The sequence below is a fragment of the Cibotium barometz genome, chromosome 10 (genome assembly GCF_041138505.1).
Source record: "Cibotium barometz isolate CiBa-2024 chromosome 10, ASM4113850v1, whole genome shotgun sequence".
Classification (NCBI taxonomy): domain Eukaryota; kingdom Viridiplantae; phylum Streptophyta; class Polypodiopsida; order Cyatheales; family Cibotiaceae; genus Cibotium; species Cibotium barometz.
Window position 1 is genome coordinate 23,642,892 of NC_141055.1, and position 15,371 is coordinate 23,658,262.

Here is a 15,371-nt window from a genome sequence, read left to right on the forward strand (position 1 = left end):
GTGTGCAAGCTCTACAAAAATATAGCAAGCATTAATATAAAGTCTTGGGCATACTAAAAGTATAAAATACTATTTGGTATGTACAAAGGTATGTGGCCTAAGCTTTACAAAAATATTGATGTGTAAATATGAAACCATAAAGGTATTCATATGTCTTTCAAAATATCCCATAGTGGTTCAAGACATGTTCCCCCCGATCAACACATAATTTGCCACTCATTCTTCGCCTACATCCAAAATAATAATAGTCAGTGCACACAGCGGATTAAACACATTAATCCTGGTAGAAATCATACCAACGCACACAATTTGATTAAACACATTAATCTTGGTAGATGATATAAAAGGCGCATTCAAAAATAAAATATCCCAAAATAAAATAATGAGCATTTCCATAAAGGTTACATTCTCTCTTGCTTGGGTTGCAATTGACCTCAATTGCATGCATGATATGAATGGATGAGATTTTGGTAAGAATGGAAAAACTTTTATGGTATCCATTTAGCATATTCAATAGGATGATTCAAGAATGGAAAAACTTTTATGGTATCCATTTCGCATGTTCAATAGGATGATTCGAGATATTTGACTTAAAAGTGTTGCGTAGTGCGTGTAGTAATGGTCTCATGATCAATGATGGACTAAGGTATAAGATGTTCTTGTTCTATAATGTTGAAAGATACATAAAAGCGAGGAACTAATTTTACTGTAGGTTACTTTCTTATCCTTAATTTATGCTTTTATTTATTATTATTATTATTTTAGAAGCATAGGAGGTGAAACTGTATTTTCAATAAGTTAAAGCATACATGGATTATCAAAAATACCTTCATGTGTAGAATTACTCTCTTGGTCAAGAGAAAATTTGTGAGCCTGATGATTGAGTAAAAGATATCGAAGAATTGCGAAATCTTGATTCTTGAAGCTTTGATTTAATGTGCTCGAGAAATAACTTTTAATGTAGCTCCTAATGGTCTTGATACTCTTGATTTGCTAGAGATGTAGCACTTTGGATGTAGTCCTTTGGAAGAAGTGTGAAAGAAGTCCAAAATATGAAAATTCTTAATGCCCAAAGTGTCCTTGAACCCTTGATTTAATCTAATTCCCGACGAGTGAAAAATAAACCTTGTCGTCTCGCTTGATGTCGATAAGAAAATATATATATTTGAAGCCGATTGCAATCGAGAAAGAAAATAACTCCTTGATATTGGATAAACTGATATGTAAATTGCCGATTAGCAAGAAATCTGAGTGATTCAGAATTCGGTGAAGCCCAAGAAATATGTCAAAGTGGTTAAGATTTGTTGCTTTGATGTGTTGTCGTTTGAAAGCTTTGATTTAATCTGCATAAAGCAATGCTAGGAAAAATGTGAAAGTATTTGTTTGCCTTGATAAAATCTATTGGAGTTTCCCAAGTTGACGTAGTCTTCGTGAATAAATTGTTGGGAGTAACCTATTTTTATTCAAAAAAACTCACAACAAAAACCTTAGGAAAAAAATAATTAATTTACGCATTCTTGCATAAATTAATTAATCCACACTCAAAAAAATGTTTTTGTGCGATATAACAAACCTTTTTGCTTTAAAGCTTAAATACCAAAGGTTTAAAATAAAAGCTTTGAAATAAATTGTGAGCTTGCTGATTGCCGCCCTCAGCGCATAGCAAAAGAAAAGGCAATGGCACACGGTTGATTTCTGCACAAATGGGAAGAAAGAGGGAGAAGGGCATGTTTTCGTCGGGAGCACTAGACGGCAGCAAATATATATTCATATATTTTAAAGCTTTGAAAAAAATTAAAGCTTGTGAAAGCTTGCAAAGAGTGGCCAGCAATGAGAGAAAGGGCAAAATCAGCGCGGTGTTTATAAGCTTTAATAAAAACAAAAGAGAGCGCAACAGGGAGTAGAGAAAGAGATTAACAGGTAGCAACAAACAGAGAGAAAGCAAACTGACGACAGCGTAAAGGCGAGGAAGAAAAGAGATACATACATACATTAACTCTAATAACAGAAGCTTACTTTTAAAAGCTTGGCAATAAGGCTGGTCGGGCAGCGCACAACATCGTTGGTAATTTGGCGCAAGGATGATGAGGCGGCCAGCAGCCAGCGATGGTAGTTAGGTGGGTAGCACAGCACAAGAGTTTGAGTTAAGTTTCTTCTCTATCTTTTTTTTTTTTTTATCAATGGGAAGTGATGATGGCTGGCCCTTGATTATGCAAATTGCCTGTAGGATGAGCTTGCAAAACCAAAATTTGGATCCATACGGTTTGATTCTAGATTTGGAGAAGGTAGTTTTGCAAAAGAGGGATGGTTTTTGGTTTTTGCAGAAGCGGTATTTGAGAAAGTTGGTATTGAAACCTAGCCCTTGATCTTGATCTTGATCCAACTGCTCATAAGATTCCCATAAACCATACAAGCTTTGCCCAAAGGTTTTTATAGTCTTCTTCACTTTATCAGCTAGATCCAGTGACAATGGAAGCAGGTGTACTAGTCATAACTAGCAAACCTCCGTGCCTGAAATACTAACTTCCAATCTAGAGAGTGTACTAGTCATACTAGCTGGATCCAGTCACACTGGATGCGGGAGTACTAGCCATACTATCTAACCCCGGTGGAAAAGTACTGATCGTATCAGCAGAGCCCTAACTCTAGTCATACTAGAGTGTCATCTACTAGTCATATTGGCATCAATGCACATCCTGGCTAGTCATACTAGCTCTATATGATGTCTTGCATACATAGCTTTTGGATACCAAGGATGTCATACATCCCAATGAGCATGTCTAGGAAGCCAAATGTGGACATCAAACTATAGAACAAGGCCCTCTAAAATCCTTGAGGCTGAGACAATCCTCTATGGAAGTCCATGTGAGCAGAACACTTCGCGGAAGAAAAGCATAACCATCTCTTGAGCATCTACATCTGACTTGCAAGGAATAAGGTGGGTCTACTTACTCAACCAATCAATGACTGTAAGATTGTAATCTTTTTGAAAGCTCTGGCTCTTCGGCAATCCAACAACAAAATTTCTCCCATGGCAACTCTGAAACTGGAAAATGATGAAGCTTGGCGATTGCTTTCTTGGTGTTTGGCTTTTACTTCTAACAGACTTGGCAAAACGGTACATATAGATGCACATCATGCTTCATGTGAGGCCAAAAGAAGAGACAATACAAGTTTTCCAATGTAGGGCCCTCATGATGGTGTCGTGAGACCAGAACATCATGTTCTTCCTGCAAAAGCACCCAACAAAAATCAATGCCCTGGGCTACACATAGCCGATCCTTGTAGTACAACCATCCCTCCCAATTGGTGTAGCCTGAAGCAATGTCGTGCCCGCATTTGCTCTAAGGGTCCTTGAAGTTAGGGTTCTCATTGTACATTGCCTTCATTGGCACAAAATACTCACTATGGAAGCTCTCCACCGTGCATTGGATGTGGCCTTAAACTAAACGTGTCAACAACCACGTTCTCCTTACCTGGCACATAATCTATCCAAAAAGTGAATTTAGAAAGTAAGTGCTACCAATGAAGCTCGCAAGGAGAAATTTTGTTGTGGTTGAGTGAGCAAATATGTGAGTGACTGATGATTTGTGCGGGTGCGAAGCTCTAAACTAATCAAATAGTGACGCCACTTCTGAAGAGTGTGCACCACCCTTGTGAGCACCTCTTGATCGTACGTGGAGTATGGCATCTAAGCACAATGGAGCTTGCGGCTCTCATAGGCAACAAGATGTTTCTTTTGCTGCAACACTACTCGAAGGCCGCCTCCATCGGCATCGCTGAAAACCTTTAAGGGTTCATACAAATATGGCAAATGGAGAATGAGAGTAGATGACATAAGAACTTTGAGCTTCTCAAAATAGCCCTGCTCAACCGGGGTCCAACAAACTATCCGATTCTTTGTTGTTGCATCTATCAAATGATAGGTCTCCTAAGCCTAGTGATCCACAAACCATCGATAAAAGAAAGCAACCCAAGAAAACCTCGAAGCTCATGCACATTTGCCTTAACGGGCCACAACACAATAACCTCAATCTTCTCTGATACCATTGAGACTCCATCCCTTAATATAACATGTCTCAAAAATGTGATTTGACTAGAAAAACTTATGAGGGTGAATCTGTGACTAGTTGGCATTGATTAACCGTAAGGTGGTCTCCACATGCTTACCAAGTTCATCTTTGGTTCTACTGAAGAACAGGATGTCATTGAGGAACATGATGAGAAAGGGGACATTATCTTGTTGAAAGTGGCCATGGCATTCGCCAATCCAAATGGCATTACAAGGAAATCAAATACTCCAACTGAAGTCCATAAAGTTGTCTTCTGAATATCCTCCCAATGTATGCACCCCTAATGGTATCTGGATTTGAAACCCAGGTTATTAAACCACTTTGCCCTTCGAGCTGATCCAACAAGTCATCAATGCAAGGGAGCGGGAACTTGTTCTTGATGGTGAGCTTGCTCAACGCCCAATAAACCACACAAGACGCATTCTCCTATCCTCCTTAATCAAGAGAACTGTAGCTCCAAAAGGTGAGGAGCTTGGATGGACCAACCCTTTGGCCAACATCTCCTCGAATTGCTGCTTAAGCTTTGTCAGTTCAAGACAGCTAATCCGGTACCGGGCATGAGGTGGGGGATCTGCAACAAGGATGAGCTCAATGGCTCAATGCTAGGGTCCTTGGGTTTGGACAGGTAACTCCTCGGGTGCATTGCCTATCTACCACCAAATCCTCCAACTCGTCTTAGTTTATAGCCTTAACTTACAACATATATGCATGACCACCCTTATCCACTTGATCCAATGGTGCCACTTTGAACAAGCGACGACTGGAAAAATTTCCAAAGCTAGCGGGGCATCCTGCATTGTCTGAGCAACCCGAAACTGGTTGCATTCTTCAGCTTGCCTCGCATAGCGGTGGCTAAGACGGCACCACTAGCATCCATCGTCATAGATAGCGTCAACCAATCTACCATATCAAGATGATGTCCTTTGAGGCTCCTCACCAAAGAGTGGATGTCCATGGATCGTCCCTTGGCACATCACCATATCATGCTGGCCTAGGGTTACTGAGATCCCATGAGACCAGGTCAGTGAAGAGCAGGAGTGGTACTAGTGGGAGCGGGCGGCAGGCTAGATGCCGCTAGTGGCGTGGTCATTGTTGCAGCAAACAGACTGGCCTTCTGTTGATAAAACCGTTTACTTGCATGCCTTCAAGACCGATGCTTTCCTTGAATTCTTCCGAAAACATTGTCGTGGTAAGATATTCCGTGATGTCCTGCCATTCTGGATCCATCATCCCAATTGAAAAGAGCTCTACATCAGGAAATTAATGGGGTATCTTTCCGGATTCTTCCTCAGAATTCACTGATCTTGATAGATAGTCAGCACTAAAGTGTGTCTTCTCAAGCTTGTGGATGATTTTGAAATCAAATTCTTGTAAAAGAAACATCCACGTCATAAGTCCACCTTGAATAGCCACGTTATTAATGATGTGTAATAAGGCTTGGTGGTGAACATAATATACAAAGAAACTCCCTAGCAAGTAGTGCTGAATTTTTGCACACTATACACCATTCTGAGAGGAGCTTGCTCAGAGAGTGGTGTATGCTTTGTCACTGACCAAAAACTTGAGCTTGCTCCTTGCTCTTACCGTTTTGCTACTTCGTGTTCTTCGGACAGCCCTTCATAATATGCTCATTCGAGTCACAATAAAAGCATTGCTTGGCAACCATCTTGGCATCACGCTCTGTAGGGGTGAGGCAAGACACCGAGGCTCCCCGACTTGTCTTGTCCTTACCATCCTTGGCCTTGTACTTGCCACCCTTCCCTTGTCTTTGTCTTTTTGGTGCAATTGCTACTGAGTCCCTGATGTTGTGTCCCTGACTTGGAACTCTTCTGTGCGTTTCAACCTGATGTTCTGACTTGGAACTCTTCTGTGCGTTTCAAGGGTCATAGCAAGACAATACGCGTTCGAGAGATCACGGGGTCGATATGCACAAACATCTACATGCAAGGATAGTTTCAAACCAGTCGCAAAACGCTCAACATGCTCTGAGCTGGGACGGTCTTCGAGAGCATGATGAGAAGCTTCCAAAAATGGCAAGATAGTCGGTTATTGATTCATCCTTTCTCCTCAAGAAGTGCCCCCAATGTCGCTTCAAGTCATGATGGTAATCCATGGGTACATTTGCTTCAGGACTGCCTTGCAGCAATCCTCCCAACAAGTCATGGCATTGTACCTTGGATAATCTCACCACCACAAGAAATCGATCAATGCTGCTCAAACCCCTAAAACACATCAAACCGCTTTCTCCAACATAACAACTATCTCATGGATCGAGTTGGTGATGACCTCATTGTTGAACTTGAGAGGCTTTAGGAGCTTCATCAAACTAAGCTCGTTCCTTATGAGGCATGGATGAAGAACTTAGGTAGGGCCCCGTTGTCATTGTCGAGCCGGTGAGAGCGAATGGGAACTACTGGGAGAATCTCGTGGAGAGGGATTCCGTGAAGGAGACCGTTGGCGATGCAAATGACGCCTCTCCTGTCAACCAACCAGAGGTTCCGAATAACGACTGCTAGACTGGCAGTAAAGCTCATCTGGTTGCTTTATGCGTGCTTTGAGGGGAGTAGACAGGTCCACCCTGGAGAGTGACTTCGTCCTTAGAATCATCTGCCACTTGCCCAGAAGTGTGAGCCAAGGCGGACGCCAAATCTAGAACAGATGGTGCCATGGCAGAGAGGAGTCATCAAGGAAGGAGTGGCTCGTTCATGCACTTACCTATCTGCTTCTACATGCTGGAAAATGCCAACATGAGTGCTTTTGCATCCATGATGAGTAGCTAGAAACTGTTAATTAGTGAGAGAAACCAAATGAAACCTTCCCCCAAACCCAACCTTGGTTACTTGTGGACTCGGGGTCTTTTTACCTTAGCCAACTAGTCAATGCACATGGCTGCTAGAAAGGCAAAAATTTACAGGTGCCCTAGGCTAGTATACCACCATCTAACCAAGATCTCCAACAGTCCAACACGAGATTTGCAAGCTCACCACCCAACTGTAGGATAAGTACTTCGATCCACCCCCAAGCCAGGGGATAAGGTTTTACTCCACAAATACATGCCAGTCAGCATTGGTGTCCCATACCACTAGTGCTTGCCCGCAGGGGCCCTTAGCAAGACGATCTGTGATCTGCCATGTCCATTGCAAGAGTAGAAACTCTGGTCCAGCCACACAGACCCATCAGAAGTGCACCGCACGACTAACTACACAATAATAACCCAAGGCATGGGGCTTTTTAATTCTCTGCAAAATCTTGCTTAATTAGAGCATTAATTCTAAATTCCCCATCATTTTTTAAAATTGAGGGCACAAGTCAAGCATTAAATTGTTGCTACAACTTCCTATAGCATCATTTCCAAAAAGCCCTAATTTCTTGGAAACCCTAATTTTTTCACGCAATGAAGTGAATCTTTTATTTTCTCTAAAACTATGAGCTCTCACATGCTCATAGACAAGTTTAGTGGAGAAGGTTTCCACACCTAGCAAATGAAGATAAAGTTTCATTTGATGAAAGAAAATCTGTGGGGAGTGGTGAAGAGAACACTACCAGTAGAGCCTCTTCCTTTGATGATGGCAAAACCATTGTAGAAGAAGCAAGAACACAATAGGAACTCCTTAGAGCAGAGAGTGCATATGCCATCATTGCTCTTGGCTTGGGTGATGACTATTTGCATCACATTTCTGATCTTGAATCACCTGCTGAAGCTTGGGCAAAACTTGATTTGCTTTTTGGTGCTAATGCTAAAAACTCAAAGCTTTTGTTGAAAATTACTTTCTTTGAGTTACAATTGAAGACATGAGAATCTCTTGCTGCACATGCCAACAAAATGAGGAGTCTTATGACTCGATCAATGAGTTGTAGTCAAATTTAGAGTGTAACGGATGAAGATGCTATGGTTGTGCTTCTCAAAAGCATGCCTGAGGAGTATGACAACCTGGATACCACCATGAAGAATGTACCTAATCCAAGCTTACAGGAAGAAGAAAGAAGGAAGAAGTAAAGGTTATCAGAATCATAGAACAAGGCTTTGCTATAAAGTCCAAGGGCTCATACAAAGGACAAGCCAAAGGAAAGCCTCGCAGATTATGGGAGAAAAGCAATCACTTGGAAAAGGATTGTTTTAGCCTAAATCCTTGTGGTATCTGGTGGAAAAGCAATCATCTTGAAAAAGATTGCTATTCTAAGAAGAACAGTGTCAATGTCGCTAAAGAGCCTTCCACACATGAGGCCAACTATTGTATGGATGATTGGTCCTTTTAAAGTCCATTATGTGTGTTGTTTTTCTTATGTTTGTGTGAGCTAAAATCCCTGATTTGTCTCTACCCTTGGGACCCAAAGCCATGTGATTTATCCTTGACCAGGAAAGTTGGCATGAGAAACCATGAGCCTAGATTTATCCTTGACATAGTATGAGGCAATCCCTTGAGGGGTTTGTTGGAATCAAAGGTCTTGCCTATATATTTGTTTGTGTGTAGGTGCGAACCCACTCTTAGGAGGGGCTCACATAATATCTAGATATTGTGTGTGTGTTTGACATAAGCAATGATGTCATGAGCTGAACCTTTATACCTATAAAGGTATTGTACTTGATTGAAGAAATATACAAGTCACATCATTTGTAGTCGTGCAAATTCTCTCTCTCTCTCTCTCTTTCTCTCTCTCCCCTTTTGCACACACACACAAGTCATGGAGATCTTTTAGCCACCATAGCTTTGCTTTGTTTCCCTTAACCCTAGTTCCACACATGTCACGTGCTACAATCAGCAGAAAACCTTTCTTTTTACTTTTTGGTCCACTAAAACAGGGATCCTCCTTGCCCAGTCAAAGATGGATGCTTGGAATGGGTTTTTAGGATGCCAAGAACAATCGACAACTAGGTGCTTTTTTCATGCTACTGGTTAGCTGGATGTGTTTTCATGCTTGGCTGGCTGCACTGCACTAAGGCTAATGCTTCTTATTGTCTCCCTTTATGGAAGACGGCACATTATTAGATCTCTCTGATAGACCCTAATCCTTTCATCATGTCACATACATTCTGAGTGTTGCGGCTGATGCATGTGACAACCAGTCCTCTCTACTGACCTTGCGTGTTTTGACGTTCTATTATTGAAGATCCACCCATCTTTAAGCTTTGCCTTGGTGCCAAAATAGTTGATAGAAATCGGAGACTGCGTTAGGTGCCCACCATAGGTGCATGGAACAGGGAACGGGAATGGGAGTGTAGTATGGAACGAGAACGGGCAAGGGAAGGAAACGGGAATAGGTATGGAAGGCAGGGAATGGGAAATGGCGTTTCTGCATTCTATAGGGCAGGAACGGCCGTTTCCTGCAACCACGGTGCCCACCCCATGTGGAAGGTTCCATGGCTCTTTCTAGGTCTCGTTACCCAAAAGAAAGTGCCGTGGGCATGGCTGCTTTTGCTTGGTATTGTGGCACTTGCCTTAGCCTGTAAACACTGAGGCGATCCAAACAGCATGCAGTATGTTGGGCATTCTGCCATGCCTTTCAAAAGCCTGACTACTCACATTATGTGATCACCAGTGTGTCCAAACCAAGAAAATTACATACATCCATTGCAAGGCAACAATTCTAGTGTTTTAATGCACATATCAAGATTCCCACATAAAGAGGGTACTTTTTAACTCTATAGTGGGGCAAGCCGCAAGCCATGTTTTGAGCATGATCCTTGAGGAGCATTTATTAGGAGCATTCAGACACCATAGAGGTTACTTTATGAGACCATCAGCAGCCAGTGTGGGGTTGAAACCCATTTTTGAATAAAAACTATTATACCCGCCCATTTGATGGGCAAGGGAGGTGTGTGTAAAGACTCTCATACAATGTAATTATAATATTATTTGTCATGGAAGAGCATGGGAAATCATTTATTTTTGAAACATCAAAATCCTTTTGGTTCCATATCTTAACTAGGGATATTGAGAGCATGTGTCCAATCTTGGCATGAACTGGCTGGTTCTGCTTTGTACTGTTGAAAGCACATTGCAACGGGATTTCACCGACTGTGGAAGTTTTATGTTTGTTCTGCATGCAGGGATTGTCTGGGAAGTACTTTTTTGGAGGACATGGGCGAACTGTGGCGTCTTCTGCTCTATCATATGACCAACAACTGGCTGCCAATTTATGGGTATTATCGGGTAAGCTTTGTAGTGATGATGTGCCTCAGCACAAGTTACTGAAATGATCATCGACAATGTGCAAGACTGCCTGAAGTCAAGAGTTTAGTATAACGAGTCTGGGGGTTTGAAAGAGGGATTGTTTATGTTGTTGAGAAACCAAACCTCAGCACTGAGAGAGAGAGAGAGAAACCAAACCTCAGCACTGAGAGAGAGAGAGAGAGAGAGAGAGAGAGAGAGAAGCTTCCTCTATGTTTTGCTGCAACGTGGAAGTCCTAAAAGAGCTCAAGGCAAATAGGAGGCTTTAATTCAGTGACACAGCATGGAACTATCCTGTGTATACACAACATAGTAGGTTAATTCAATGTGGCTATCATCCTCAAGATTGGCATAGACGATTAGGATAACTTTGTAACAAGTGATACGCACACACAAGTCTAGATTTTAAATACAAGAAACCATTGATCATGGAATAGAATATGCAGTGGTAAACTGTTAATCCAATAGGCCCCATTGTGATGGACGACATTGTTGTCCAAATAAAGGAAAACATTGTGCTTGCTTCCTGTAAGGGCATTTTGAACCACAACTTTTGATTCCTCGGGCCTCACACCTAAGAAACCCTCCACCCCATGTTTCCACACAGGGTAATAATAAATAGGTCTAGTTTACGTGTTTTAATGAAATGTATACTTGTATACATATGCATGCATGTATATAAACATTATATGTATATGCTATGCATGATAGAGTTGATGAACCTACACTTCATGTTCGAACAGACATTGGAGTTAATGGTTGCACTTTTGAGTCGAAGTCTTTTTTAAAATTTAGCTTAATGTTTGGTTGTAGCTCTTAGTGCTTTACATCTAGAGTTTACACTTCTCTATTTTGCTATTCTGTTTTGTTTTTGTTTTGCTTCTTTTTTTCCTTTTTTCTTCTTTTTTTTCTTTTTTTTTTTGGGATCTCCATCTCTAACCCTGATAAAGGTTTCAAATGCCTTGTAGTATTTTCTCAAACCATTCAATGTAATGGCAACCAAATTATCATCTTCCATAGGGGCACCAATAGATGCAAGTGCATTTGCACATGCTTTAATCTCCTACACAAGGTCATTGATATTCATGTTGTTTTGAGACACACTGTATCTTTTTCTTTGACTACATTTTCTTTTGTTGAGTAGTTGTATCATACAACTTTACCAATGTATCCCATGCAACCTTGGGATTATTTGTATCTAGAATATGGCATAACATCCCATCTATCGCACAAATCAAGAAATAATACAGCACTTTGAATGCTCTCTCTGTCCAGTTCCTATGTGATGTAACCTGAGTTAGAGTTGCATTAACTAGTAGAATCCTTGGCTACATCTCCTCATCTTTCACCAAATTCTAAATTCCTTTTTCTTTCAAAAATTTTGTCATGTGATACTTTGGAATTCGGAAGTTGTTTCTATCAAGCTTTTTCTCAACAATCTTATTTGGACCATCACTCATCTTGCTATGCACAATTCAACACATAAATGCCAACTTGCCATCGAATACCCACTTACTAACACAAGCTTATATTTGGAAATGAGCCTTACTTAGCTTAAATACAACTCCAAAAAAATTTCAAATACTTCAACACATCCACATGAGCTCAACCTTGATGCTTTACATCCATTTGTTCACCATCCATTGTCCGGTGCAACTAGTCCAATATAGCTTGCAATGCCACACAATACCAAGTTTTTAATGCACAAAATCACTAAGAAATGATCCAATCAAGTATATACTATATGCCTTTACATCCATACATGCTCCATGTCACATATAAACATCATTTGAGGTCACTAAGTGCCAAATACATGCCAAATTTTTTGACCAAAAAATTATTAACAATCATATATTGACACTAATCTGCTTCAAAATCACTCCTATCTCATCTAAATTTGGGGCTTTGGCATTCATTGGCTTGGCATTAGCTGTTTATAGGCTCAATTTCACTAATTTTGACTAAATGAGTGAGTAATTAAGTGATTAGTGGCTTTATTTTGTTAATCATAGTTAATTGCTTTATTAATCCTTTGGTAATTAGCTCATTTTTGCTTGCTATGAGTTGTGTGAGCTTAGAAATCAATAGAGAGACACCGAAATGCTTCAAATGCACCTAGTACATGATTTTTCAAGCATCGAACATGAGATTTTTAAGCTATATAGCTTAACGAATTGCTTTAACATATTTTTTATCTAGAGAATTTTGTCATCTACCTGGAGGGATTTTTTTTTAAAGAGTGACACACCTCAATAGCTCATCAAATATCTTGTAGAGCTTGTGGACTTGCTTGTAGAGGTGGAACAAATGCTAGATTTTTGGTGTAGAACCTCTCTAATGAGCTCCTCTTTGTTGACAGTGAATACTTCACTCAAGTAGGCACTTCAACCTTGTTGGGCAAACATAGAAATCTTTCCAAACCTAACCAAGTTTCTCATACATTTGCTAATACATCTCCAATGCCAGATACATCAAATACTTTTCTAGATCTACTAGTACATATATGTCTCTACAGCTTCTATGGAAAGCTTGCAAAAACCTGTTTTTTCACTTGCTTTGGGTAGCCCACTCTTTGCTCAAGGTGTCTCAAATCACCTATAATCTGTTCAAGGGTATTTAGCTATTGTTTCTCAATAGGCCAAGCTCTTAGACCTGTTAATTTGGTGTGCTCCATTAGCTTCTTATTGCTCCACGTAACTTCAATGGAAACCTTCATAGCTTTTTTCTTCTTTTACTTCTCTTCACTCACAAAACCCTCATAAGAGCACCCCCAGGCTCTGATACCATTATAAAAGAATAGAAGTAAGAGGAGCACATAGATAAATGCAAACCCTAATATTCCATTATGCTAATAGCCATAGAGAGAAGCCATAGTCGCATTCTCTTATATCCACATACTCTACATAATGATAAGTTCATAGTAGTAATAACCCTAATGCTAATGTCCATACACATGGCCAGCTGGACATAGCCATTTATTATCCACACATGACTAATGCTAGCTGTCACATTGCACATGGCTACAACCGCTTGTCAATTAGCTTGCATTCGCAACAAAAGTTAGCTGCTTGGGATTCTTGTAGGAGGTGATGTTGCCATGCAACCACACCCGAAAGCTTTACTCTGTTGTGGCCACGACCGCACTCCAATTGAAGCTTGACCTTCACTCTCTCTCTCCTCATTCACTGGCATAATGGAGCACACAAGAGCTTAAAACACAAATAAGAAATAAGTAAGGGAGGAGAGGAAAAGAGCACTCACTTAGATTGGTGAGAGTTACATTTTGCTTCTTGTGTAGCTTCTAGGGTTTCGACTCTTGGGCACATCCAAAGTTAAAAATTAGGTCCTAGGGCTCATTTAGCCACTCTAGCTTGTGCAAACACCTAATCCACAACTAGTACTCTACACCTAAGATCTTGTGGTGTGCTTTAAAAACGTAAAAACTTGCAAAACATAGAAATTAATTTGGTTTGTAAATCTTATCCTAAATCGTTGTTTTTACCCAATTTCTCTATGTAAGGAGTCAAAATTAGGATAAACCCTATGTCTGAAATTCAATTTTAAGGTATATTTCACCTAATTCATTAAATTTAAAGTATTATTTATTTTTTTATGCAAAATTTAAAAAATAACAAAAAATGACAAAAAAATGAATTGGAGAAATCAAAGGATACATAGTTTTAAGGTGACATGAAAAACTAAACATAGAACTCCTAAGATAATAAAATAATACAAAGAAAACAAGAATATGCAGCAAAATCAAAGTTGTTTTGGGATTTCTTACTTGAACGAGAAAGAAATCTGGTGGAGCACTTGAACTGTTTCTTAACTTATTGCTACCACCATGAGTCCACCCAAGTGCTATCGACATGCTCACTCTAGAGCTATTGTAATCCTAACTTGCCGCTTACACCTAATTACCATTGTGTGGTTGCTATGCTACAAATGTGTGTTAGATTTATGCATACTAGCATTAGAGAGAGAGAGAGAGAGAGAGAGAGAGAGAGAGAGAGAGGGCTGTTATTTTGACACGTGTTCAACAACAATATTTGGAAAACTATTGGATTTCTTACTAAAAAATTTAATGACACTATGTAACCTTTGTTAATCTAATGTTTGTGAGATGGCAAATTTCTTTTTTTAAAACCTGGTTAGCCTTCTACGTTTTCTCTTTTTCCTTTTACCTTTTCTCTTTTTTTTTTTCTTTCTTTTTTACTTTTACAATTTTTGGTTTGTAGTTTAGGATTTTTTATTTCATCATAACTACCCGCAAAGGGGTGATCAACTAGTGGCCCAAATTATAGGTGGATTAAGCTAGTTAATTTATATTATTAGCACTAATGTAAAAATGTAAAATACCTACAAAACATATGGTTTATAAATCTTACCCCAACTTGTTGTTTTTAACCTAAATTTTTTCGCATGTAAGGAGTTAAAATTGGGATAAATCCTATATCCAAAAATTAATTTTAAGGTTTATTTCACCTAATTCATTAAATTTAAAGCTCAATTTACTACGTTTTGTGTAAAATTAAAAATTAAAAATTAAAAATATAAAAATTAACCAAAAATTTGAATTGTAGAAATCAAAGGATACATAGTTTTATGACAACGTAAAAGATTGAACATAGAATTCTTAAGATGAAGGAATGCAATGAAAACAATAATATGCAGCAAAATTAAAGTTATTTAAGGTTTTTTATTTACTCCTTTCTTGAAAAAACTACAAATATGATTAATTTAACCATTCACAACCTCTCAAAATGCATTATGGCTATGCAGTGGGGCTATTTCCTGGTAGTGTGCCACTTATGGAAAGCCTTGACACCATTTAAAGAATGTAGGAGACAACCCAATGTCATGGGGCTTTGCCCAACCACACTTGGCAACATAAACGGCTTAACCGAGAAACCAATTTATTGTGGCCTAGTACACAAATGCACGATCGGGGTGTATCACTCACCTTAAGAAAACCGGTTGCCTGGGATTCTTGTAGGAGGCGATGTTGCTATGTAGCCACACCCGAAAGCTCTACTCCCTTATCATATTCCAATGGAAGTTCGATCCTCACTCTCTGTCTCTGTCTCTCTCTCTCTCTCTCTCTCACTCACTAACTCACACAATGGAT

The 15,371-nt window shown here is 39.7% G+C and overlaps 1 protein-coding gene across 3 annotated transcripts in view; it reads left to right on the forward strand.

The window, feature by feature from the left end:
• Positions 1 to 10,770, forward strand: part of LOC147634680 (NAD(P)-binding Rossmann-fold superfamily protein) — a 78,075-nt gene extending 67,305 nt beyond the window's left edge. For 2 of the 3 annotated variants that reach the window (XM_086803821.1, XM_086803820.1), the window contains one exon: positions 10,123 to 10,770. In XM_086803821.1, coding sequence (XP_086659947.1) covers positions 10,123 to 10,272 — 150 coding nt within the window. In that variant the 3' untranslated portion in view covers positions 10,273 to 10,770. The remainder of the gene's footprint in view (positions 1 to 10,122) is intronic. The other variant, XR_015266775.1, reaches the window with a different exon arrangement.
• The last annotated feature ends 4,601 nt before the right edge of the window (positions 10,771 to 15,371 follow it).